Source organism: Puma concolor, chromosome C1 (assembly GCF_028749965.1).
Source record: "Puma concolor isolate L17-30 chromosome C1, mPumCon1.1.hap2, whole genome shotgun sequence".
NCBI classification, from domain to species: domain Eukaryota; kingdom Metazoa; phylum Chordata; class Mammalia; order Carnivora; family Felidae; genus Puma; species Puma concolor.
The window spans coordinates 30,204,733-30,232,609 of record NC_141674.1 but is presented as its reverse complement, the minus strand read 5'-3'; the positions used below and the strand labels follow the sequence as shown (position 1 = coordinate 30,232,609).

The window sequence follows — 27,877 nt, the reverse complement described above, 5'->3', positions numbered from 1 at the left end:
AAACCCAATGATGTACATACAATTAACCCTCATTTTGCAGACAAGAAAACTATGGCTCACAAAGTTCAGTAGCTTGGCAAGGCTGACGTAACAAACTAAAACTCTAGGGCTACACACATCCAAAGGCCATTCTTTAACTACTACATAAGCCAACCAATCCTCCCTGGCGGGCAGAGAAGATTCACCACGTTTGAGAGGCTGGCCCAAATTCTTATACTCCCTGATGTTGTTCTCCTTGGGGAGCTCTTAACAGTCATCTCCATCTCAGGAACCTTCATCTCCCCTGTACTCCTCTGACCTAAGCGTGAACACTTACTCCTTTCATTCCCCTTCAGCTTAAGATTTTACCAAAAGAAGGTAACAAATGGAATTAAAACCAAAAATTTTAACTAGCTCAGTAGATATGGCTGTTCTGAGACCACAGGTCTTGGCCGATTGTTATAGATCTCTGTAGATCAACTTCTTCCCTGGACACTGACCTACCTCCATAGGACAAAGACACTTCCCTACCTGGCAACGCCCGTGTTTAATAAGCTCTAGAAATCAAGCTCTGGAGAAAAACTCCTTTTGCTACTCTAAGGCCTACATTATAGGTCCTCATTTTCTGTCCTAGGAACTGTCTCTTCTCTGGATAAAACACTAAACAAACATGTCTAGTCCCTTTTGAGGAGATTCTAAAACCCAGCCATGGTGGTCTTACCCTATGGCCCCAAAGGGCAACCATACTGTAACAGCCTAACAACACTGGGTGCAGTGAGAGTGTCTATCAGTTTCCTTATAGAAACTTACCCTACCTCCCAGCCAGAAGTATTTAGTGGGAACGGGGCTGACACTTGCAACAGTGAGCGAGCAAGCATGCCACTGATTACACTGATTCTGTAACAATACTTCAGTGCAGCAGTATTCCCTATTCCTGTCCTCCTTTCAGGACTTTTCATGGCTCCCAAGGCTGCCCTACCCTTGTTTTGGTGTGACTATCCCACTGTAAGGCCACTCCCATGACAGCCACTGCTATGCTCCTCTTCCAGGAACAAGTAACTACCCTGGAAAAAGAAGAGATGAAACAAACTACCCTTCAAATATGAAGTAAAATAGTGCTTTAATTATTAAAAGATCACTAATGGGCTTTTTAAAAAGTCTATAAATCTTAAATGTAATGTTTTACTGGGGAAATAGTTATAGCAGCCTCCCATAAATTACTTGAATTAATAAACATTATCACAGTATTAAGAAGGCAAGGTAAACAAATAGCTTAAGTATTTTATTTGTTTGCAACTAAGCTTGTTAACACTATATAATGAAAATGTACAAAGAATAATGTTGCAATTTTTGGTTAGATTTAAGTCAAAGACATTCATTAATAAGGAATCTTCGAATATGAATATTCCAGAATTTCTCTAAGCCATCTGATCAGAACGACTGTCTCTGAATATTACCTTACTTTGGAAGGTACTGGCGTACATTTGAATTAAACTCAGAATTTTTCAAAATAAGCCCTAATTAATAAAACTATTCTATATTCAAACTAAAACAATCTTAATAGAACTCTCCTTTCCAGAAACAATGATAAAGGAAACAAGGCATTTTGTAAAATGTGGTCCTGAACAAGTCACAGTAAAAAATAAATGTATACTTAACTTCCACCTCCTCAAAACAGAGGCTACTTTCTGTTCCTCGGTCTCGGAACAAGGTGAAGAACAGTCTGTAAGCAACTTTGGGCAGGGGGTTGCCAAAACAAAGCTCAAGCAGTTGAACGTGGTCACCTCCTAAAAAGAATTTGGGGGAACCTGACCAAAGGATCCTAATTCTGTTTGTAATAACCGATTCAAAGGCGAAGCGGCTCCTCCCAAGTAGCAGTGCCACCAGGGGCTGGCCCAGCCCCGTGCTCACCTGTGTCGTGCTCCCAAGAAAACCCTGATGCTCCTGCTCCAGGGGAGACTTTTTCTTTTTAGAGGTTCAGTGTCCAGGGAGCTCTCTGTGTGAATGAGGTGAGCACAGACTCCATGTGGGTATTTTAAGGCTTGGAGTCAATATTTTTCAACACGGCTGGGCAGAGTCCACATGTCAAACGGCCCGTCTCCAGTTTGTCCTAATTCCTCACCACGCATTTGTAGACCTAGGACCACAGACCTTTGCTATGTCATCATAATCACATCTAATGTCCATCCTAACTTATGATTCATATTCTGTGCCTGGAAACAGTCCCTGTATTTAACAATAATACCTACACATAAAACAATCCACCATTACAACTTATATGGTCACAAAACATTAATGATCTTCTGTAGACCAAGCAAATGTTTTTAACCATAATTGTCGTGCATCAAATTCACAGCCAGAATCCCCAAGATCAAAAAAATTTGCACAATACAAATAATAACTTAAAATACACACACACACACACACACACACACACACACTCACACACACTCACACACACACTTCTTACAGAACTGTGCTTGGGGAATCTCCATTTGCTGAGTGCCAGTGAGGGCATATTTTGCTAAACTGCTGCTCCAGGTATTTTTGTTTGGAAAATCTATCACAGTAGGGCACAGCTGTTTATTGGATGAGCAGAAAAGAAAGATATGCTTGTGGCAACCAGAAAGTTTTAAGGTCTTTCAAGTTGTATAAAATGGACCTGCAGAAACGTTTAAGTGTTCTCAGGATGCAAAGTTGGAGCTGAAATGTGATACCAAACCAGTTGCAAAAAGTGTACAGCAGCCATCTCTTGAGGTCAAACCTGGTACCCAGATATGCAAGAAAGCTTCAGGACACATCTATAAATTAGGAATAAAAACAAAAGAGTTTAAGAAAACTAAAAATATAGTGTCATGCTTTTTAAAAATATTAACCAATGGGAAATGTGATAAACGGCACGAAGACACAAGTCAACACTTAAAAGGTCCTAAGTTTTCCAGAATTTAAGAAACCTGACTCAGCTTCAGTTTAGATATACAGCTATTTATTACTTTATGCTTTGAGTAACCAGTAGTTCCAAGATGTCTAGAATTAAGAAATTCTGACCACACCACACACTTGATAAGCTACCTTAAGGAACTAACTTCCATAAATTAACAATTCAAACTATCTTTCTTCAGGAAAAGCCAGGTAACACACAGATTGGCATTGCAGTGAGACTACCTAGGTTTCAATCCTGGCTGAACTACTAGCTTTATGAGCTTGAACAAATTATTTAACCTCTTTAAGTGTTATCCTTACCTATAAAATGGGGCTAATGACAGTTCCTCCCTTACTGTATATTAAATAAACTCCATGAGGATTTAAAGGGCTTTACACAGTGCTAGACATTTTCTTTTTTAATGTTAGTTAATATTTAGCTTCACAGGGGTTTTGCTCTCAGGAGACAAGGTATTCAGTATCAAGATCTTGCTCCTGGAAGTCTTGGAAAATTCAAAGAAAAACTTGACAATACTTACAGCTTGTTGGCCTTGTCCCATATCGTCGCATAATCTGATCATGTGTGAATTTCACAAAAGATTCATATTGTTCTGTAAGGGGAAAGACAGTATATACTATAACAATAAATTTTCCCCTGGTTTTTCAAGAATCAAATGTCAGGATCACAGCTAGCTTCCCAGTTTAAGTTATCTACTCTCAGACTCTCCTTTGTAACAGCCACTGAGGTGTTTTACTTCCTCTTAGATCCCAGAGCCAAATCTCTGGCTCCTACATTTGGTCACTAATCATCTATAATAGTCCGACTCTTGATTTCAACTCAGGTCATGATCTCAGTTTGTGAGATAGAGTCCCATGTCAGGCTCCACACTGACCGCATGGAGACTGCTTGGGATTCTCTCTGCTCCTCTGCTGCTTATGCATGTGCTCTCTCAAAAATATAAAATAAACTTTTAAAAATGAATTAATTTAATTAAAAAAAATAAAGGGGAACTCCATGAACAGAGAAGTGACTCAGAGTCAACTGAACGATTTGGGGGTGAGGGCAGAAGGGAAATGATATATTGGAGCTGCTTCTAATATACATTATTAGTATATTAAAGGATCAAAGAAGTTCAACTATAAAGAAACCCATTTAACTTTGTTGTTAAACCAACAGTTGGTTTAACAGTTCTCAATATAAGGCAAAGTTTCTAACATTCTGAGGAACCATGTGGTATAGGTCACCAGATTAGGAAATAATACTGTTACAGGAAGAAGTTGTTGCCTAAAACCTCTCTGATCACAACATTGTCCCCTTTCACTACATGGGTATTACTTTGTATTCCTGATTCAGATCTTCCTTTCACAAAAGGCTCTACTTGTTGACATCACTATCAACTCCTTTGTTCTAACCTGAGCTGTGCTTTCCAAACTTCACTCTAATGTACCTCGGAATCACAGGATGTCTGACTTCCCACATCCACCAAGTGACTCCCACCAGAAGTCTGAATATACGGACTATACTCCACTCCTCCCAACCACCTGTAAGGAGGTTAACCCAAATAATCTACTTAACACCTTTATTTACATGGAAAATTTTCAAAAGAAAAGCTTAGTTTATCTCATTTCAGAAATATAAATGAAAAGCCTTTCCATAAAAGTATAAATGAAATGTTTAGAATCACCAGAGAGTAACAATATTCACAACTCATTAAACCTTCTTACATGAGGTCCAGCTCTTTCTCTAAGTTACCATTTAACTAAACCTTATTTACTGAACCCTATTAACAATGGCATAGCCGCTACCTCAGCCTACCTGCTAGTTTGGTATTGAGGATTTGCTCATACTCCTCCCGAATTTTATCTTCGTAGTCTTTTAAGAGACGCTCACATATTATTCCAACTTGTCGGAGGGTAAAAGTGGGCTGGTCCTTCTTCATCCAGGAGGTACCTGGCCAAAAGACAAACCTAGTTTTGTTTCTTTTTTGTAAGATTTTAAGTAATCTCTACACCCAATGTGAAGCTCAAACTCAACCCCGAGAATAAAAGTTGCATGCTCTACCGACTGACCAGCTGGGTGCCCCAAGACAAATCCAGTCTCAACAGTACACTCTAGTTCTAAGGCTCAGAATGAATAACTTTATGCAAACAGTCCTAAGGTACAAAAACTGTTTAGAAAAACGTTATTTTTCACAACTCTACATGGAATATTTTCATAAAATTCTCTGAACTTCTGCCATTAGTTTTACAAAGTAAGGCCAAAGGTAAATTGAGAAGCAGGAGGAACAATGTAAGCCCATACTCAATGCTCACTTGGTAAAGAACAAGAACGAAAAGTTGATATAAAGCCTCTACTCTGGATTAGAGAAAGCAGATTCACAGAGTTACCCAAACCCTTGGAGATTATCTACACCTCTGTTTAAGTGAGGCAGTGCATCATAATTACCTATAGAATTTACAAAAAGATACACGTTCTGATTTAATTCTGGGTTAGGGCCTGGCTACCTTTTAAGTTCTACAGGTGACTCTGAAAAGAAATGGCTAGGAGTCTGATGCTTAGGAGACCAAGTGACTTGCCCACTATGAAAAAATGTTAGCAAAATCACTGACGTATGAATGAAGGAGACAGTTAAGCACTATATATCTCATCCTTGATCCCTTTTGAATCTAGGAAGAGAAGAGTGAAATGTTCTTAAGATGGAGTTAGAAACCAAAACATCCACTGGAATGCTAGAAAACATGGAAATTGGGTTCCTGATCCTGGGAAAAACAGCAGCTCCTTTGGTAGCCCAGTTATGAGTTTTGCCTAGAATCAGTTTCTTCAGCCCACTTAATCTATGAGCCATTTAACACTCTGAAACAAGTCGTTTTTACTTAAACCAAAACCAAAATTTCTTCTCTACAAATGAAACCTGACCAAAAGTTCTACCCAGGCATCACTGTATTGTTTTTCTGCACCCATAACATAGTCTATTACTTCAAAATTCTATTACTAAAATCTCAAAAGAAAATTAAAGACAGACCTGCTAACTATTACCACTGAAAGGTCTACCACTCATGGGGCACCTGGGTAGCTCAGTCCATTGAACGTCCAACTTTGGTTCAAGTCATGATCTTGGAGTTTGTGGGTTTGAGCCCCACGTCAGGTTCTGTGCTGACAGCTCAGAGCCTGAGCCTACTTCAGATTCTGTGTCTCCCTCTCTCTCTGCCCCTCCCCGGCTTGCACCCTCTCTGTCTCTCTCAAAAATAATTAAACATTCAAAAAAAGAAAAAGAAAATTCTGCCACTCATGAATGTACAAGAGCAATTTAAAAGGGTGTTCTGAGAACCTTTGGGTTATAAGACAAAAATTATTTGAGGTGAAATTCACATAAAATGAACCATTTTAAAGTGAACAATTCAGTGTCATTTAGTAATAATTCTGGGACAACATTTATCTAGTTTCTAACTATTTCCACCACACGAAAGAAACACCCCTTACCTATTAAGCTTTTCCCCTCTTATTCCTCTCTCTCCCTAGGTCCTGGTCAACACAATTTGTGTTCTGTAAGGAGACGATTTTTAATAAAGGTAATCTTTAACTCTCAGAACTATTAAAAAGTAGAATACTTTGTGAGGAAAAACTCCTTTACTGTTAAAAGGACAGAGTTTACCACCAATGGAGATGTTTGAACACTAGCCTGTTAACTATTTGCAGGGATATGGCAGGCAAGACTGATGGTTGAACTATGTGACCATGAAGATTCTCCAACCCTGAGATTCTATTTTTGAGCACATCCTCTCTGACCACCTGTCAATGTTATAGGGCAGTGCTGTCACACAAACTTGTGCAGTGATGGAAATGTCCCATAGTTGTGCTAATACTAGAACTACATGTGGCTACTCGGCACTTGAAATGTGGCTACTGCATCCAAGAAAACTACATGATAAAATTTTATTAAATTTTAATTAACTAAAATCTAAAACAGCCACATGTGGCTCATGTAATGACTATGATATTAGACACTGCAGTTACAGAGGGTACTTCTGCACTGGGTGGATGAAAGAAGCCAAACCAAATCAACCTAAGGTTTTTTTCCAATTTCATGACTCTGTGGTTTCAAAACTATTTATAAGTAGTAATATAGTGCATACACTGTACCAATTTTATTGCTTTAGATGAAATCAATTCTGGATTAGGAAACCATCATTTGAAGTAGCATTTACCGGTTTTTTTCCCATTTACAAACTCTTAAATGGTCTGTCCACATTAATACTCGCTTACCTGGAGAACTAGGTGCTGTGAGTGCTGTAGAATGAGGCTGACTTTCCGAAGTACAAGCTTCACTCTGATTAAGAACAACTTCTAATTGTCTCCACCTCTGATAACGACTATATTCTTGTTTTATGTTCTGAAAAATTTGTTCTAAGAAAAAAGAAACACACTTTTTGAGCATTCACTTTATTGTGCCATTTCTTCAAACTTCTTGTCTCTTCCCCCATGTTATTAATATTAGCAAGAAAAATGTCGATACTGAATAAAGTACTCCTCCTAGAACTCCCACAGTATGCCCTCTTACTGCTATTTTAACAATACACAGAAGAGCAGCTATTTTAGCATAAGGCTCCCAGATAGTTCCCTTTGCTTGTCTTCCTGTGACAGTGAAGACCAGATCTGCTGTTTGCTTTAGGATTAATGAGTACAACTTACAGCAAAATAAAAAAAAAACTCATCCTTCACCTAACAAGGAGCTACTTTTCATCTCCATTAAGCTGCACAATTTTACAAACTAGCATATTAGGGGGATTCTCTTACACAGGCCTTCTAAAGATGAAACTCTTGCCCCAATTGGGACTCAAGATCTTTGGGTGAGAGGACACCAGAAATCCCAGACACAGACCATGGGAAGACCTGAGATGTACTGCTTGGAATTGATGATCAGGGCTTAGAAAAGAACTTTCTGATCCTAGGAGGCAATATTTGATAGGATTCAGATTACTGTTCTGAGTCAAAGCAGTCCTGAACCAAATTTGCTAATGCTATTGAAGGGAATCCAGGACACACAAATTCACTTTCAAGTACATTCCTAGAGACAACAAAGAGTCTGGAAGGAGGTGGTTTTCAAGTTTTTCGTTTTTGTGGTAGAATATGTATCCACTTTCCAGATAATAAAGCCTCTTTATCAAACACAAAACCCAGAAAATCATATCGCCACCCTACTCATGTTATTCTAATGTATACTCTGCTATAGTTTTATTTTTTAAATGAGATTAAGTGTTAATAATGCCATTTTGCTTCTTCCTAGCTATGTGACTATGACCTTGGAAAAGTCATTCAGGATCTTTAGCCTAGTTCTTCAATATAAATGTTAAATGCCTACCTGATAAAGTTTTGAAAATCAAAATCAAAGATTTTAATAATCTTCTAATAACAAGTGACAGTACATACAGCCCAGGAATTGACACAAAATTAAAGTAGCTCTACATGCGGCTAAATTCACTAACCCTCAGCCTAAACACACAATGTAGGATTAGCAAAACTTTCCTTTAAAAATGCTATGAAGTTCATATTTTAAGTCCCCTGAATTTATTAAGATTTCACTTCATCTTTAGAACGTATTATTCTCTAGCATATACTTGCCAGATTCAATACAAGGATGTAAGGAACTGTGAAGACTTGAAACAAGAAAGGACAAGTATGAGGACAATGCTCATGAGAACAGAAGGTCTTTGATAAACCTCTAAGTGCCTCCTGTATGGCGAAGTGAAGAAATGGAAAGATACAACTTTTAGGCTGGTTAAAGGACTAGCATATCCAAGAATTGAAACATGGCATGCAGAGAAGAAAAATAAGGAAGTAGATGTGATTTTCTCTCCAAGAAGGCCACTTAAAAAAAAAAGAAAATGCAAACTTCTTTTTAACAGCAGATGGTTAACTTTAGGGACATCTGGGTGGCTTAGTCAGTTAAGCATCAGACTGCTGATTTTGGCTCAGGTCATGATGTCACAGTTCATGAGATCGAGCCTGCAGTGGGCTGTGTTGACAGCACAGGACCTGCTTGGGATTCTCTCTCCCTCCCTCTCTCTCTCTCTCAAAATACATAAACATTAAAAAAAAAAAAAAAAAAAGTGGATAGTTAACTTTAATTCTTGCCTCCTATTATTATTTGAGGTTATGCTTCCAGGTTATATCAGACTAAGCCCATCCTCAAAATTCTACAGTGATTCCTAGCTGCTACAGACCAAAATCCAAACTCTTATCATGGAACTCCATGCCTTCCCAGACTTGGCCCCAAGTTATGTTTCCAGTTCCATCTCCCACTATAACCCAGTTGCATTACATTATCCTTAATTTGTACGTTTTCTGGCCTTTGCTCAGTTTCCCTTTGTTTGAAATGTGGGTATCTTTCTTTTCCCAACATTATTCAAGACCCAGCTGAGGGGCGCCTGGGTGGCTCAGTCGGTTGAGCGTCCAACCTCAGCTCAGGTCATGATCTTAAGGCTTGCGGGTTCAAGTCCCCATTGGGCTCTGTGCTGAGAGCTCAGAGCCTGGAGCCTGCCTGCTTTGGATTCTGTGTCCCTCTCTCTGTTCCTCCCCCGCTCATGCTCGGTCTCTCTCTCAAAAATGAATAAACATTAAAAAAAAGACCCAACTAAAATGCTACCTCAATCTGGATATTTACTCTCCAACTCTCAAGTCTTGATCAATTAATTGCTCTGCACCTAGACTCACTCCATGTTTACAGGTTAGCAACACCCTCCTATGTCTGGTATCCACCTAGCTCATTTAAGCAATAAAAGACTTAATTTTATGTGCCTTTTCCACAAAAAGTGCTATGACACTTATCTTTTCTTTAAAGTGAAGCAGGAGTGCCTGGGTAGCTCAGTCAGTTAAGGGTCCAACTCTTGGTTTTGGCTCAGGTCATGATCTCACTGTTCTTGAGTTCAAGCCCCACATCAGGCTTCATGCTGACAGTGAGGAGCCTGCTTGGGATTCTCTCTCCCTCTCTCTCTCTCTGCCCCTCCCTCACTTGCTGTCTCTCTCTCTCAAAATAAATAAATAAAAACTTAAAATTTCCTCCCCCCATTCTTCCTTTTCAGTCCAGAAGGCATCTTTCACTTAAGCCAAAGCATCATATAATCAATCATTCATACTTTCTTTCATGACAGAACCATACTCCAATGAGCATTAAGGAATTTAACTGATCAATCTTTGCAAATAAATATTTTAAGTAAGATATTTTAATATAAATTGCCAAGAAGGTAGTTTGCATGATCTATCCAAAACTAAAATTTAAGATAAAAATGGACTCCCATTACTGCACTCTGCAACACTGAAGCTTCCAAAGGCATTCCATAATCATTTACTAAACAGTTGCTGTAATGTGAACTACAGGAGAATTAGTCTAAAGGGTAGTATTAGAAGAAATAAGATATTTGCATAAGATCCATGAAGACAGGGCAAGTATTAATTCTATTTTGCAGAAGAGAGACCCAGAAATTAATTCTATTTTGCAGAAGAGAAATCCAGACTATTCTTGGTGTCTGTAGGAACAGCAGAACAAAAAATATCACTTCAAGTGGGCATTTTTGTCCCCTGATTTTGAAGGACTCTTCACAAAAAAACTTTTGCAAACATTATCTCCTTCAGTACATAGGGCTTTCCAAATAGTAAGTGATCAGGGAATTTAAAGTGTAACAGAGTTCCTTGTGGGGCAACGATAGTCAGGTAATGGATGGAAGACTTAAAACAGAGCAAAAGCATAGTTTGGAAAAAAAAAAAAGTGTTGAAGTCTAGGTAAGACATAGCTGATAAATCCTTTGAATGCCAGGATAAAGAAAGGTGAACGTGAGAGAGATGCAGTGTCTAGGAGAGCTTGCCTGGCAACTGCAGGAATCTTGTGAGAGGATGAGGGCCTGAAATCTGCATTATGGAGATGCAGAGGAAAAAGGAAATAAAGCCCAAAGGCATCGGTAACTGAAAAGGGGTAAGGAAAGAATGATATTAAGGCGGTCCTAAGGTTTTGCTCATGCTTGAGGAATAGAAAAACACACATAAAGAAATCACTTTGCTCAAGTCCAGTTCTGAGGACCCTCCCCCATCTCCGGGAGCCCTTTAAAACTGCTACATATTAATTCTGATGCACTTTCCCCTCTATTCCTGCACAATGGTGGGGGGGGGGCGGGGGAGGAGAGGGGTTGTCCTAACTTTACAGTCACACTAGCTCTTCCCTTTCCCTGGCCAATGTGGAATCCTGACTGAAAGAGAGCCTGTTAGGGATAGTTGAATTCCTGCTTCTGGAATCTCTGTATGTTTAAGGATTCTCAAACATTCTAGTTAACGACCTGCCGATTTCAAGCCACATATGGTACAAGACAATAGCCATACAATTAGAAAAAACACGGCCAGTCCCTTAGAAATAGGTTCAAATCGGATTCCATGACTTCTGCGACGGCCTCCGGTCCCTAAAGACTTCAGGAAATCAGGTCTCCCTCCAAGCTACAGTACAGTGAACAGCACGCACTCAGGCCCCTTCCCAGGAACCCGCCCCCAACCCCCACCCTCAAGGCCGGCTTCGTGAGGAGAATCCCATTTTCCATGGCCCACTGGATCTGCTGGGCGGCTCTGTGCAGGCCCGGGCAGCGAAGGCAGGAGGGGCTTCGCGCACGGGAAGGGCCCAGAGCGGCCAGGGATATCCCCATCTTCCTCTGCCCACCCCTCTAGTCTCTCCAGCCCCAGGAAAACCGAAAACGGACACTGTGGCCCCACCACCCCTCCCGGATGTCTCCCATCCCCGGAAGCGACAAGGCCCAGCGCACCCCAGTTCCCGTTTCCGAGGGCAAAGAGGGGGTCTGTGGGTGAATGAGCCCAGCGCCCAGAGCCGCCCCCCCCCCAAAAAAATGCCTGGGCCTGGCTTCCTGCCAAGCCCGCAGCGCAGGTTACCCGGTGTTGGAAGGCGCCGCTCGCTCCCGGGCGGGGCGGGCTGCTGCAGAGTCGGCGGTGGGGTCTGCGTCTGGAGCAGCGGCGGCGGCTCGGCGTCCGGGGGCCTGAGGCCCGGAGTGGGGCCGGGCAGAGGGGCGCAGCGCCTCCGCTTCGGGGAACCAGGGCTCAGCAGCGCCGCCTCGAACTCCATGGGCCGCTTCAACGTCGCCCCGCACGCCATGCCGCCGAGGGGCCAGGGACCAGGAGCGGACGCGGAGGCAACTGCAGGCCAACCTCCGGCTCCTCAGCGGAGCTCGCAAGCCAAGCCGGCTCCAATGGCGCCTTCAGCACCCGGCAGCGGCGCTGGCCCCGCCTCCTGTGACGTCACGGGCCCTGGCCACCGCCCGGCAGAGGGGGAAAAGCCGGAAGAGGTCCGCTCTGGGAGGCCCGTCAGCCACGTTCCGGCCCCCGGCGCCTCCCGCTGAGGAAATGGAACAGTCTGGGCGGAGAGCCGGGTCGCCAAGCAACCTCGGGAAGGCCCCCGCCCCCGCCTCCGCCCCTCGCGGGGTCCCATCATCCCCCACCCCCACCCGGCGTCCCCCCACAGTTCCTCGAGCCGTCGCGCCGGGGTGGCCCCTTAGCTCTTCGCACCTGCGCGGCAGGGGCGTGGGGGAGGGGAGAGCTCGGAGTGGCCGGTGAGAGGGCGCGGGGGTCGGGTGTCTCCGAGTCCGGTAAACGTCCTTCTACTTAAACCTATCTAGGCCGCTCTGGTCCCCATAATGGAAGAGAGGGGCCTTCTGAAAGGTCTTCAAGGGCATTCCCGAGTCCAGGAAGTCTTCACTTAAGCATGACTTGAGACCTGAGGATGGACGTTAGGAAGTCCACCAATCCCATGAGATTGTGTACAAAATTGTGTGTGTGTGTTTTGGAATACGTGACCCGTATCTTCAGCTCATCAAAGGGGTCTGCTACTCAAAATAGTTAAAAACAAACAAAACCCATTGGCTTAAATCATCCTAGAATGGTGTCAGAGTATTAAGAACTTAAGCTGGTTACTCATTTGCCAGTCTCTCCGCATCTGACCTGGCAGCTCAGTGCTTCCTCAGGGCCATGAGAATTCTTTACAGCAGTGGCAGCTGTAAAGTGCTTTTGATAAATTCTGGAAAGGCACATAGATAACAAGAGGGTTTCTCTTTCAGAAACTGAATATGCTTATGTATTACTGGGAAGCAGGTCAAATGCTTTCAACTGTTCACCAAAGAAGCTCTGATCCAAAAAAGGTTAAAACCTTCCTATAAATATTCATATACATTAAATAATGGCCATACCTCCTGGGATCTGTCTGCTTCAACATAGCCTGGGGTTTTCCAGAAAATGGTCCCAAGTTTCAGATACTCTTTTCTAACAGGCCAGCCAGATGCCAGATCAATGTGCCCCAAGATTTGAGTTGGAAAATATGGGCATGCTACCTCAGTCCCATTCTTTGTCCTTATTCTGTTGCTTTTCTCAAGATCCAAACATAGGCTAAGTGTTTTTTTGTTTAATTTATCTTTGACAAATAGCAGAAATAATTCTAAGATGACTGAGCATAACAGATGTTATATTTTATCCCATCTCTTTTTCTAAAGACATAAGGAAGGTTTACCATAGGCTAGAAAACTAGAAATAAAACATTAGGGCCAAACTAAAAAGAGATCGCAATCAGCCTGAAGTTAAACATGTCTGTGACTGAATGTGAAACTTAGTTCTGAGCTTCCTGCCTGCCAGGGCAAAAATGAAAACATAGTACATGGCATCTAAAAGGAATTAGTGCATCAGAGAAGACAGACCATAGATTTTTTTGCCATAGCTAAATATTCTTTTTTTTTTTTTTAAAGTCAACTTCACCTCCAGTGTGAAGCCCCTTGCGGGGCTCAAGCTCACCACCCTGAGATCAAGATCTGAGCTGAGATCCAGAGCTAGACGTTCAAACAACAGCCACCCAGACACCCCTAAAAATTCTAATTCTGAAGGTAGTGGCTCATTCGACCTTATTGGGAACCAGTGAATGATATAATAAAGTAATCAAAATTTGAACAATAAATGCAAAAGCAAGATTCAAACAGACATTTCTTGTTATGCCAAATAAAAGCCAAGGACATAAAAGCAACCTAGTGATGGTTATTTTTTAAGGGGCTTGTCTAATGTGTCCTAGTAAATTGTTTTCTGTGGTCTAAACTGGTCCAAAGTTAGAGCTTAGAATGTTTAAAAAGTGTGTCCCCTGAGTCATCATTAACAGCACTTTTTCTAGCTAGGGTTTTGCTGAATGCTTTGATAATCAGTCTCTTCTCTGTGATCCTTTAAAACTTTGAGCGTGCCTTGTAAGATTAGTGTTTTAAAACAGGAAGTTATAATTTGTTTACATATTTGTGCATCAAAACTATAAATTCCTTGAGAATAATAAGCAGGCCTCATTCATCTGTGTTTCCCCACCCCAGCACAGTGTTTAAATACAGTAGGGGTAGGCACAGAATAAATATTGGTCGAATGAATAAATGGTAATTATTTCAGGGTTGTTCTGTCTGTCCCTGAAAGTTGATAGTCCACATTGCTGAATGAGGGTGGATTCAGATGATTCAGAAACCAAACAAGTAGGTGGTATATCCTATTATAAGTTGCAGTTGACAGTGGCCCAAACAGAGAGATATCCTTGAGGGAAGCAGATGGGGTACTCTGACGGCCACCCAGTGTGCTGTCTCATGAGGTCACCACAGTCCAGGTCTACATTGCTTTGCATATCCAGTCACTTGACCAGTCATACACATGCACACACATACACACACATTACTAATTACCAGCACTATGCTATCATGGTGGAGGCTTCTATGATATGAAAAGAGACACGGTTCCTAGGGCTTCCAGCCTGTTGGAGATGGCAGACATTACTCAAATCATCACAACAACAAATATATAATCACAAAGTGTGACAAGGATTATGAAGGAAAAGGAGAGAATATCATGAGAGAGTACATCGGACATCTTAACCAATCTTGGCGAGTAACGAAGACTTCCCTGAAGAAGGGATATTTGAGCTAATCAACTAAGCAAAGACAGGTTGGGAACATCCAAAGCTGAAGGAACAGCATATCCAATATCTTGTTATAAAAAAGACCATGATGTATTTGAAGAACCAAAAGAAGACTCAAGTGGCTGTGGTACAGAGCATGAATGCAGAGAGTCAGGGAATAAAAAACTGATGAGGAAGACAGGAGCCTGATCATTTAATGCCCCATTGACGGCCCAGAGATGTTTTAACCTTTATCTTAAGAGCAGTGAGAAGCCACTTCAGGGGTTGTGGTGGGAACAAAAGAGTTTAAGTGTGATCAGATTTACATTTGAAAAGATTCCTAGCAGCTGTATTGAGAACCGGTTGAAGGAGAGCAGGGGTGGATGGAAATCAGTAAAACAGGTATTTTATCTGTCCATTTTCATGCCTTGCAGTATTAGTTTTATAATATTACAAGGAGGGCCGCCTGGGTGGCTCAGTCGGTTGAGCATCCGACTTCAGCTCAGGTCACGATCTCGCGGTCCGTGAGTTCGAGCCCCGCGTCGGGCTCTGGGCTGATGGCTCAGAGCCTGGAGCCTGCTTCCGATTCTGTGTCTCCCTCTCTCTCTGCCCCTCCCCCGTTCATGGTCTGGCTCTCTCTGTCTCAAAAATAAATAAATGTTAAAAAAAAATTTATAATATTACAAGGAATCTTTTACGTCCCGGCAAATTCTTTCATATCCCCACCTGCGGGTATTTCTTTGCTAATTCACCCTGTGAACGCTCAGTAATAGGTTTTGGGCTCTGTTTACTGGTGCCAGTAATTGTCTGACCCAGGAGCATGGCTGGACTAAAGTTGGGGATGGGAGTGAAAGGAAAGAAGGATACCATCTTCCAAAATCTTCCAGAATTCTTTGCCTAAAGTTTTCAAGAGTTGTCTATATTTGCTGTCTTCTTTTACATGCTTCCTACCCACCAAGCACCAACCCACATCAGTCTGATTTCTGCCCCTCCCATTCCACTAAAACAGGTAAAGTCACCAATGATCTCCAAACTATGGAGAGAAGTGGACTGATTTGAGCAAAGTTCAGAAGATAAAATGAACAAGGGCACCTGGCTGGTTCAGTAGGTAGAGCAGGAGACTCTTGATCTCAGGGTCCTGAGTTCAAGCCCCATATCAGGCACAGAGCCTACTTAAGAAAAATAAAATAAGGATGCCTCGCTGGCTAGGTCAGAAGAGTATGCAACTCTTGATCTTAGGGTCATGAGTTCAAATCCTATGTTGGGTGCAGAGATCCCTAAGAAAAACAAATGAACTTTAAAAATATATTAAAAATAAGGGTACCTGGGTGGCTCAGTCAGTTAAGTGACCGACTCTTGATTTCAGCTCAAGTCAGGATCTCACAGTCTGGAATCTAGCCCTGCCTCAGGCTCTGTGCTGACAGAGTGGGGCATGCTTGGGATTCTCTCTCTCTCTCCCTCTCTCTCTTCCTCCCCTGCTTGTGCTCTCTCTTTCAAAATAAATAAATAAACTTAGAAAAATAAAAATAATGAAAATAACGGTAAAATGAACAGATCTTGGTGAGGATTAGGCACGGAGGTGACCGAGATGAGGACTCAGGTATGACTCCTAAGCTTCTAGCTTTCCCAGTGCCATTTTCTGAGAAAGTTTTTATCAGGTAAGTATAGGGGAAGAAATGTGTAGTTTGGGATATGTTGAGTTAGAGTTTCCTTTAAAGCATCACGTGTGATTCTCAAGTGGAGAGTGTGTGTATAAATCTGTGGGTCTGGGATTCAGAAGTCTGGGCCAGAGAAAAATTAGAGTCATTAGTGTCAAAATGATAATTGAAGTTACAAGGGCAGCTGGGATTCTCTAGGGTAGGAATTCTTGGCCATTTTTTTTCTTGGCCATTTTTAAAAAAGATTTTATTTTTAGGGGTGCCTGGATGTCTCAGTTGGTTGAGTGACTGGGTCTTGATTTCAGCTCAAGTCATGATCTCACAGTCATGATATCATGAGATCAGGCTCCATGCTCAACTTGGGATTCTCTCTCTCGCTTTCTCTCTCTGCCCCTCTCCCTCCCTCATTGCACGTGTGCGTGCACACACACTCTCTCTCAAAATAAATAAATAAATACATGTAAAAAATTTATTTACTTTTTAAAATAAAGTTTATTTATTTTGAGAGAAACAAAGAAGGGGAGGAGCAAAGAGAGAGAGAGAGAGAGAGAGAGAGAGAGAGAGAATTCCAAGTAGGCTCTGCATTGTAAGGGCAGAGACTCATACGGGGCTTGAACCTACCAACTGTGAGATCATGACCTGGCTGAAATCAAGAGCCAGGCAGTCAACTGACTGAGCCACCCAGGCACCCTATTTATTTATTTTTTAATGTTTATTTATTTTTTGAGAGAGAGAGAGAGAGAGCGCGCGCGCGCGCGCACACACACACACACACACATACATGAGTGAGGGGGAGGGGCAGAGAGAGGGAGACAGAAGATTGGAATCAGGCTCTGCAATGACAGCAGAGAACCTGACTCAGGGGCTCACACTCACCATGAGATCATGACCTGAGCCCAAGTCACATGCTTAACTGATTGAGCTACCCAGGCACCCCAAGATTTTATTTTTAAGTAATTTCTATGCCCATTGTGGGGCTCAAATTTACAACCCCTGTGATCAAGAGTCACATGCTTTGCTGACTGAGCTCCTCTTAGCCATGTTTTGTGTGCCATGAACTCCCTCGTCTAACAGTATCCATTGGATCCATTGGATACTAATAGACTACCTGGAAATATATAATATATATCCACTGGCTATTAATAAACTATCAGGAACTGTGTAATATAAAGGCTAAAAACATTATTAAGATTGAAGAAACATACTGCAAAGTGAACTCTTTTTTTTATTAAAAATTATAAAATATAATTTATTGTTAAATTGGCAAACATACAGTGTGGAAAGTGTGTTCTTGGATTTTGGGGTAGATTCCTGTGGTTCATCGGTTACATACAACACCCAGTGCTCATCCCTACAAGTGCCCTCCTCAATGCCTATCACTCTTTTTTTTTTAATTGTTATGTAATCTGTACACCCACTATGAGACTCGAACTCACAACCCTGAGATTGAGTCACATGCTCTACCAACTGGGTCAGCCAGGCACCCCAGGAAATTCTAATAATAGCCTGAAAAAAAAAATACCAAATTATCTGAGCAAGACCTAGGAATTGGAGTGGGAGTCAGGAAAGAAGTGGTAAAATCCATCTAAAGTTTTCATGTGAGTGGAGAATGGGGAAATAAAAGTATTCTAAAAGATCTTATCTTTTGGGGAGAAGGGAAGGAAACGAAGGGGCGAGAAAGTATCTCTGTAAGGCAAATAGTCGGTATTTTTATATATTTGAAAAATATATGGGTAATATAAGCATAGGGAAAGAAAATCACAAATAAAATGGAAAATTATGGGAGAACTCAAAAATTAACAAAAAAGAAAAAGGGGGAACAAATGATAGTTTGGTAAAACCAGAAGGATCAGCAAGGTAAAATAAATAATAAGCATACTATTGACCAAGAACTGAGTGTTATCAATTGCCATTAAATGTAAACAAATAGAACTATCCCCTGAAAGACAGAGATCATCAGATTGAGTTAAAAATGAACCCAGGTAAGTACTGTATATAAGAAACATATATTTTTTTTAATGTTTATTTATTTTTTGAAAGAGAGAGAGACTGTGAGCAGGGAAGTGGCAGAGAGAGAGGGAGACACAGAATCTGAAGCAGGCTCCAGGCTCCAAACTGTCAGCACAGAACCATTGCAAAGCTCAAACTCTTGAGCCATGAGATCATGGCCTGAGGCGAAGTTGAAGTCGGACCCTCAACTGACTTAGCCACCCAGATGCCCTGTATATAAGAAACATTTAAAATGCAGTAATAAAGAAAAGTTGAAAGTAAGGAGTGGGCAAGGCAAATCCAGCACATGCTAAATAAACAGAATGTAGAAGAAGCAATGTTAATATCAGGAGGAATCTAAAACAAAACAAAACAAAAAAACAAAAAAAAACCCTCACTCAATGGTATGATATAATAGTAGAAAGCATAACTTAAGAAGTTTTAACACTTATAAATTAAATAACATGGCAGCTAACTATACGAAGCAAAAACTATTAGAGAGAACCTGGCTGGCTGGCTCAGTCAGTAGAGCATGTGACTCTTGATCTTGGGGTGTTCAAGGCCCACGTTGGGCATAGAGAACATATTAAAAAAAAAAAAAACTATTAGAAAGGCAAAGAGAACTGATAGAAATACAATTGGGGGCCTGGATGGCTCAGCCGGTTAAGCATCCAACTTCAGCTCAGGTCATGGTCTCACAGCTTGTGAGTTCAAGCCCCATGCTAGGCTCTGTGCTGACAGCTCAGAGTGGAGCCAGCTTCAGATTCTGTGTCTTCTCTCTCTGCCCCTCCCCGTTCGCGCTCTGTCTCTCAAAAATAAATGAAAATTAAAAAAAAAAAGAAATACAATCATGTTGTGATCATACTGAAAAAACAGGCAAGAACATAAAGGAACTGAATAATTGAATAAACAAATGTGATTTAATATTCATTTATGGAACCTACCATCCCCTGAATATCATTTTTTAAATATGCACATGAATCATTTACAAAATTAGACCATATACGTGGGTCAAAAGAAAATATTAAGGCCTTTTTTTAAAAAGCAAGTTTATAGAGCACACTTTAATTATAACTCAATAAAATTAGAAATATGTAATAAAAAGGTAATGGCAGGCACCTGGCTGGCTTAGTCGGTAGAACATGCAACTCTTGATCTCGGGGTTAGGAGTTTGAACTCCACATTGGGTGTAGAGATTACTAAAAAACTAAAATACAATAAACTTTTTAAAAAAGGTGATAGGAATACCTTTGGATGCCTGCATATTCCTAGATAACACTGAAATCAAATAGGAAATAAAAATTGAAATTATAAACCAGAAAGCAATAAAAAAGAGCATATTTCAGATTAAAACCCATGCACACATATATGGTCAAATGATTTTTGAAAAGGGTTCCAAGACCATTCAATAAAGAAAAAAAAAAAAAAAACATCTTTTCAACAAATGCTTATGGGAAAACTGGGTATCCACATGTAAAAGAGTGAAGTTGGACCTTTACCTAACACCATATGTAAAAATTAACTCCAAATGGATCCATGGCCTAAATATAGGACATAAAATAATAAAATTCTTAGAAGAAAACTTTGGGGGGTGCCTGGGTGGCTCAGTTGGTTGAGGGTCCGACTTTGGCTCAGGTCATGGCCTCGTGGTTCACAGGTTCGAGCCCTGTGTCAGGCTCCCTGCTGTCAGCTCAGAGCCTGCTTCAGATCCTTGGCCCTCCTCTTTGCAGCCGTCTCTCACTCTCTCTCAAAATAAATGAATAAACTTAAAAAAAAAAAAAAGATGAAAACATAGAACAAAAACTTCACGACCTTGGATTTGGCAATGTCTTCTTGGATATGACACCAAAGGCACTAATAACAAAAGAAAAAAATAGGACTTTGTAAAAATTTCCAAGTTTGTGCATCAAAAAACACTATCCATAGAGTAAAAATGCAACTCACAAAACAGGAGAAAATATTTGCAAACCATCTATCTTGTAAGGGATTAATATACAGAATACATAGAGAATTTCTAAAACTCTACAACAACAACAAAATGTGATTCAAAAATGGACAAAGGATTGGAAAAGACATTTCTGCAAAGAAGATATACGAATGGCCAAGAATCATATGAAAAGAAGGTCAATATCACTAATTATTAAGGAAATGTGAATCAAAACTATAATACCAGGGGTGCCTGGGTGGCTCAGTTGGTTAAGCATCTGACTTCAGCTAAGGTCATGATCTCAAAGTTTGAGAGTCTGAGCCCGGCATCGGGCTCTCAGCACAGAGACTGCTTCTGATCCTCTGTCTCTTTCGCTCTCAGCTCCTCCCCTGCTCCCATTCTTTCTCTGAAAAATAATCATCTGCATCTGGTGAGCCCCGTTTCTCTCTCTCTCTCACCCTCTCTCTGCCCCTTGCTCACTTGCGCCCTCTTTCTTTCAAAAAGCAACTACAACTGTAATACCACCTCATACCCATTAGGACAGCTAATAGAAAAACAGAAAATATCAAATGTTGGTGAGGGTATAGAGAAATTGGAACCCTTGTGTACTGTTGATGGGAATGTAAAATAGCATAGCCACTGAAGAAAATAGTATGGTGGTTGCTCACAAAATTAAAAATGGAATTACCACATGATCTAGCAATTCCACTTCTGGGTATATACCCAAATACTTGAAAGCAGAGTCTTGAAGAGATGTTTATACACTCATGTTTGTAGCAGCATTATTTCACCACAGCTAAAACATGGAAGCAATGAAAGTATCCATTGACCGATGAATGGATAAGCAAAATGTGGTATATACAAACAACACAAGGCTGAATATTTTCAGCCTTAAAAAGAACACAAATTCTAACAAATAAAAATAAATTAAAAAAAACAAGAAAAATTCTTTTAAAGAGGAAGGAAATTCTGCAATATGTTACAACATGGATGAAGTTTGAGGATATCAGGCTAAATGAAATAAATCACAGAAAGATAACTACTGCATGATTCCATTTACAGCAGGTACTTAGAATAGTCAAAGTCGTAAAGACAGAAAGTGTAATGGTGGTTGCCAGAGGTGGAGGGGAGGAGAGATTGAGGAATTATTGTTTAATAGGCATGGAGTTTCAGTTTTATAAGATGAAAATAGTCCTGGAGAGGGGTGGTAATGATGGTTGCACAGCCATGTGAATGTACTTAATGCCATTGAACTATGTACTTAAAAATGGTTAAGACGATAATTTTAGTTCTTCAATTTTTTATTTTTTAAATTCCAGTATAATTAACATACAGTGTAATATTAGCTAAGATGGTAACTTTTATGTGTATTTTGCCACAATAACAAACAAACAAAAAAACACCTAAAATTAAGTTGAACAAAGTCAGGGGGCCTGGGTGGCTCAGTTGGTTGAGCGTCCAACTTTGGCCCAGGCCATGGTCTTGTGGTTCTTGAGTTTGAGCCCCACGACAGGCTCTGTGCTGACAGCTCAGAGCCTGGAGCCTGCTTCAGATTGTGTCCCTCTCTCTCTCAGCCCCTCCCCCACTCATGCTCTGTCTCTGGTTCTCTCTCTCTCTCTCTCTCAAAAATAAATAAACATTAAAAATAATAATAAAAAAATAAAAAATAGTTGAACAAAGTCACAGGTCATATATGAAGAACATGGTGAAATATTATTGAACAACACAAAATTGTAGCTAGACAAAAAAGAAAGTTTTTGTTCTTGGGTAACAATGTTATGAAAACAAAGAATATTTTTATTTTTTAAAGTTTATTTATTTATTTTTGAGAGGGAGAAAAAGAGAGAGAAAGAGAGCTGGGGAGGTGCAGAGAGAAAGGGAAAGAGAATGCTGTCAGCACAGAGCCCGATACAGGGCTCAGACCCACAAAACGAGATCATGATCTGAGCTGAAACCAAGAGTTGACGCCTAACCCACTGAGCCATCCAGGAGCCCCCATTTGGGAAATATATTGAATTGAATTGTTAACATAATCTTAAATCCATATGGAAGAATATAGGCCTTAGAATAACCGAAGAAAGTATGACAAAGTACAGTGAAGGGGGACTAGTTGCTTTACCAGATGTCAGAGTATTCATAAAACTGCTGTAATCAAATTAATATAATGTTGGTATAGGACTAGTTCAGTGGAAAATAATAGAAATCTAGAACTAGATCTTAGTGTATTAGACAGTTCAGCATGTGACAATGGTATCATTTGTCATAGAGGGAGAAACATGTTTCCTTTAGTAAATGGTGCTATTGAGCTGGCTCTGTATATGGAAGAAAATAATTTGACCCCTATCTTGTACAATTTTGAAAGATGACTTAAATATTTACAATTAAGTATAAATATAAAATAATAAAAGTCTTAGAAGAAAATGTAGGAAGGGATCTAATGTACAGCATGGTGATTACAGTTAGTATTACTGTCATGTATACTTGAGGTTTGCTTAGAGTAGGTTTTAAAGCATTTAAAAACTTTTTTTCAACTATTGAATACTTTTTTAAATTTAAATTCAAGTTAGTTAACATACAGTGTAGTCTTGGCTTCAGGAATAGAACCCAGTGTTTTTGTCTTTTACATATGACACCCAGTGCTCATCCCAAAAAGTCCCTCCTTAATGCCCATCACCCATTTAACGCATCCTTCCACCCGCCTCTGCTACAGCAACCTTCAGTTTGTTCTCTGTACTCAACAAGACTTTTTTAAACCTTATTTATTTATTTTTGAGAGAGAGAGAGCTGGGAGGAACAGAGAGAGAGGGTGACAGAATCCCAAGCAGGCTCCGCACTGTCAGCACAGAGCCTGATGTGGGGCTCAAACCCACAGAACTATGAGATCATGACCTGAGCCGAAATCAAGAGTGGGATGTTGAACTGACTGAAGTACCCAGGTACCCCTGTTCTCTGTATTTAAGAGTCTCTTATGGTTTGCCTATTTTTTAAAAAAATATTTATTTATTTAAAATTATTATATATTTTTTACATTTACTTATTTTAAAAAATTTTTTTACATTTATTTATTTTTGAGAGACAGAGAGAGAGCACAAGTGGGGGAGTGGCAGAGAGAAAGGAGACACAGAATCTGAAACAGGCTTCAGGCTTTGAGCTGACAGCATAGAGCCTGACGCAGGACTCAAACTCACAAACTGTGAGATCATGACCTGAGCCGAGGTCGGACACTTAACCGACTGAGCCACCCAGGCGCCCCTGTGTTTACTTATTTTTAAGAGGGAGACAGAGACAGAGCATAATCAGAGGAGGGGCAGAGAGAGGACACAGAATCCAAAGCAAGCTCCAGGTTCTGAGCAAGCTGTCAGCACACAGTCCTACGCGGGGCTCGAACCCACTAACCATGAGGTCATGACCTGAGCCAAAGTTGGACACTCAACCGATTGAGCCACACAGTCTCATTTCTATTTATTTTTGAGAGAGAGAGAGCACGAGCAGGGGAGGGGCAGAGAGAGATGGGGACAGAGACTCTGAAGCAGGCTTCCCACTCTCAGCACAAAGCCCAGTGTAGGGCTTGAACTCACGAACTGTGTGTGAGATCATGACCTGAACCAAAGTGAGACACTCAACTGACTGAGCCCCCCGGGTACCCTGCTTAGAGTAGACTTTAAAGCGTTCTCACCACACACCATGACTATGCGAAGTGATGGATGTATTAATTACCTCAGTGGTAATCATTTCAAAATGTATACGTATATTAAATCATCACTTTATACACTTTTAAAAATTGTATTGTACAACCTAAAGATACAAATGTGTATGTCAATCATACTTCAGTAAAGCTGAGGAAAAAAAAGTCACCTTCCCTGATAAAGTACCTGCATAAACTGCAGATGCTCAAAACATTTTGATAAAATTTGGATATGTTACATAATTTAAAGAGGAAAATATTTATTTATTTTATCTATTTTTTAAATGTTTATTTATTTGGGGGGGAGGGGACAGAGAGAGAGAGAGAGAATCCTAAGCCTTGCTCTCAGCACAGAGTCCTATGTGGGATTCGAATCCAGGAACAGTGAGATCATGACATGAGCCGAAATCGAGTTGTATGCTTAACCAACTGAGCCACCCAGGTGCCCCAGAAAATATTTTTTAAAAAGCAACTATTTGGGGGCACCTGGGCGACTCAGTCAGTTGAGTGACTCACTCTTGATTTTAGCTAAGGTCAGGATCTCATGGTCATGAGATTGAGCCCCATGTAGGGCTCTGTGCTGACAGTGCAGAGCCTGCTTGGGATTCTCTCCTTCTCTCTCTCTTTCTCTCTCTCTCTCTGCCCCTCCCCAAATCACATGCACGCATGCCCTCTCTCTCTCTCTCTCTCAAAAAATAAGTAAGTAAATAAATAAACATTAAAAAAAGAAAGGGGTGCCTGGGTAGCTCAGTTGGTTAAGCGTCCGACTTTGGCTCAGGTCATGATCTCATGGTTTGTGGGTTCAAGCTCTGCATCGGGCTCTGTGCTGACAGCTCAGAGCCTAGACCCTGCTTTGGATTCTGACTCCCTCTCTCTCTGCCCCTCCACCACTTGCACTCTCTCTCTCAAAAATAAATAAACATTAAAAAATTAAAAAAAAAAAAAAAACAAGAAAAGAAAATGTAGGAGACCATATGTATAACCTAGGTATGAGGTAGACCAAGGCAGCAAACTCAGCTGTTAGAAAAGTAGGGGCGCCTAGCTGGCTCAGTCTGCAGAACATGCAACTCTTGATCTCTGGTTGTGAGGTCAAGCCCCATGGTTGGTGTAGAACCTACTTAAAAAGAAAAAAAAAAGGGGGTGCCTGGGTGGCTTGTCGGTTAAGCGTCCGGCTTCAGCTCAGGTCATGATCTCACAGTCCGTGAGTTCAAGCCCCGCGTCGGGCTCTGTGCTGACAGCTCGGAGCCTGGAGTCTGTTTCAGATTCTGTGTCTCCCTCTCTCTGACCCTCCCCCATTCATGCTCTGTCTCTCTCTGTCTCAAAAATAAATAAACGTTAAAAAAAGTTTTTTTAAAAAGAAAAAAAAGTAGGAACTACTTGACTAAATGAAGCTTTTTGAATGAATTTATAAAACAGGCAACAAGTTTGGGGGGGAAATGCAAAGAGTGAACAGACAGTTAATATTTACAACATAAGAGGAATTCTTGCAAATGGACAAGAAGGGGACTAAGAACTGAATAGAAAAATGGACAAAGGACATGGAGAAGTAATTCACAAATCTGAATGCACAAGAAGCATAGAAGAGTTTTCAGACTCACAATAACCAGGGAAATGCAAATTAAAGTAACAGTAAGATTTCACTTTATACTTACCAGATTCTGAAAATTCAAAAATTCAGGTGATATTTATTGCTGATGGGATTACTAAAAAAGAGGCATTATTATATATCGCTGTAAAGTAGTATGGCCTTTTTAAAATTAGGTAATCTCTATGCCCAATGTGGGGCTCAAACTCATGACCCTGAGATCAAGAGTCACATGTTCTACCAACTGATCCAGCCAGGTGCTCCTGCTATAGCTTTTTTGGAAAGCATGCCAGCAACACATATTAAAAATAAAAAACAGGGGTGTGTGGGTGGCTCAGTTGGTTGAGTGGCCGACTCTTGATTTCAGCTCAGGTCATGACCCCAGGGTCATGTGATCCAGTCCACGCTGGGCTCCGTGCAGAGTGTGGAAACTGCTTAGGATTCTCTCTCTCTCCCCCTCTACCCTTCTCCCCCACTTGTGCACTCTTTCTCTACAAATAAAATAAAATAAAATAAAATCATACCCTTTCATCTACAAATCCCCCTTCTGGGTAGAAAAGCACTGGCTATATCTATAAGGATGTTTATTGCAGCATTGTGTACAATGACCAAACACTGAGATTAAAGAGAATGTTTATCTTTCAAGCAGTGATTGGAGAAAGTATGCTACATCTAATGTAGCTATTAAAAAGAATGGATCGGAAGTATGCATATTTACACGGTAAGATTTTTTTTTTTTTTTTTTTTTACACGGTAAGATTTTAAAAAGGCAACTAAGATATGGGGAGTGTATGTAATTTGTCCAAGATCGCACAGCTAGTAAGGAGTAGGGCCAGAACTCAAAAGGTCTGGGTCCAGAGTCCATGACCTTAGCCACTGTACTATGTTATTTCTGAGGGGAAGTAAACAGAAAGTTGGTGGAGGATGACAAATAAAAGGGAGAAAAAGAAAGATAAGCTAAATACCACAAATGTCAAAGGAGCATAGAACAAAAGGGGAATAATCATCTGGTGGCAAATGTTTGCTCCCCGTCCCCCAAGACAGGATGGGACAGCAGAGGCCACCCTCCCTAACTTGCAATACGTTATGGGAATGGTGACTTTTCTTAGGCCACCAGAAGACATTCCGGCTTCCTTTGCTGATATGTAGAACCCGTATTAGCAGGTATTAGCAATTTTAGCAACAGGTATTAGCAACAGGTACCGCATGGCAATTTTAGCAACAGGTGTTATTAGCCACAGGTACCGCAATACTTTGCGTCTTCTTGCCATCCCTCCCTGAGCTGAGACTGAGTCTCCTCTCTGCTGGGGTGGCCCTAAATGCCATTGCTGCTGGCAGCTGTTCCTAGACGTGGGATGCAGCAGAGGCCTCTCTTCTCTCTGGCCAAGAGCGGCATGATGTGGTTAAGACACAGATCTGAGGATCCGGCAGATGTGGGTTCAAATCCCAGCTCTGGTTTTGACCATGTTGGGTAAGCCTAGGCCACTTGCCGCCTCTCTGAACCCAGTTTGCTCACCCATCAAATGAACTTGTATCACTGGTGAATTACCAGAATTAACTGAGATAATGCGTCTCAAATGCCAAGCACAGCTCTTACTAATAAAGTCAGAAAGTATCTCTCGATGCAGCCACTTATATTCAGCTAGTTTTCCTTTACTTTTCAACTCAGCTCTCCTTTTCTTTCTTTCCATTATTTGCTGTGGGACCCCAACAAAGAGAGAAGCTGGGCATAGAACCACCTGTTTTGCTTATAACGTCGGAAACAGTCTTGAAAAATTGTGTACTCCTGTACATACGTTTTAATTGACATTTAAATTTTTTCATTCTAAGATTGAATACTGCAAAGGAGAGGATTTCCAGCATTTTGCAAATAACAGCATTTGAAAATTAAAAACCATTATGTAGCTGTTTTTTGATATATTGAGTGCAATCTAAACACTATAAAGTGGCCTAGAAAGAGAGCTCTAACCAATAAGGGTACCAGATCAGATAGTGCTTGACCAACCTCACCATATCCCTTTTGGGGACATTTGACTATGTGTGAAACAGTAGTTGAGACACAGAAGGAAAAAGTTCTAAGGAGAAACCATAAGATAGTAGCATCCATGAGAAAGAAGAAATCAAGCAGAAGATGGAAGAACAGGGTCAGAAGAAATCTGTAGAAACAGCAGGAAGAAGCAGGGG

At 40.9% G+C, this 27,877-nt stretch overlaps 1 protein-coding gene across 1 annotated transcript; it reads right to left on the bottom strand.

Moving 5' to 3' along the window:
* Positions 1 to 1,246: 1,246 nt before the first annotated feature.
* Positions 1,247 to 12,168, bottom strand: AKIRIN1 (akirin 1). Its single transcript, XM_025912628.2, has 5 exons — positions 11,825 to 12,168; positions 7,166 to 7,306; positions 4,718 to 4,852; positions 3,441 to 3,512; positions 1,247 to 2,780 (listed from the first exon to the last, which is right to left on the bottom strand). Exons 1-5 carry the CDS (start codon positions 12,042 to 12,044, stop codon positions 2,770 to 2,772), a joined length of 579 nt encoding a protein of 192 aa, XP_025768413.1. The 5' UTR covers positions 12,045 to 12,168; the 3' UTR covers positions 1,247 to 2,769.
* Between the last annotated feature and the right edge of the window lie 15,709 nt (positions 12,169 to 27,877).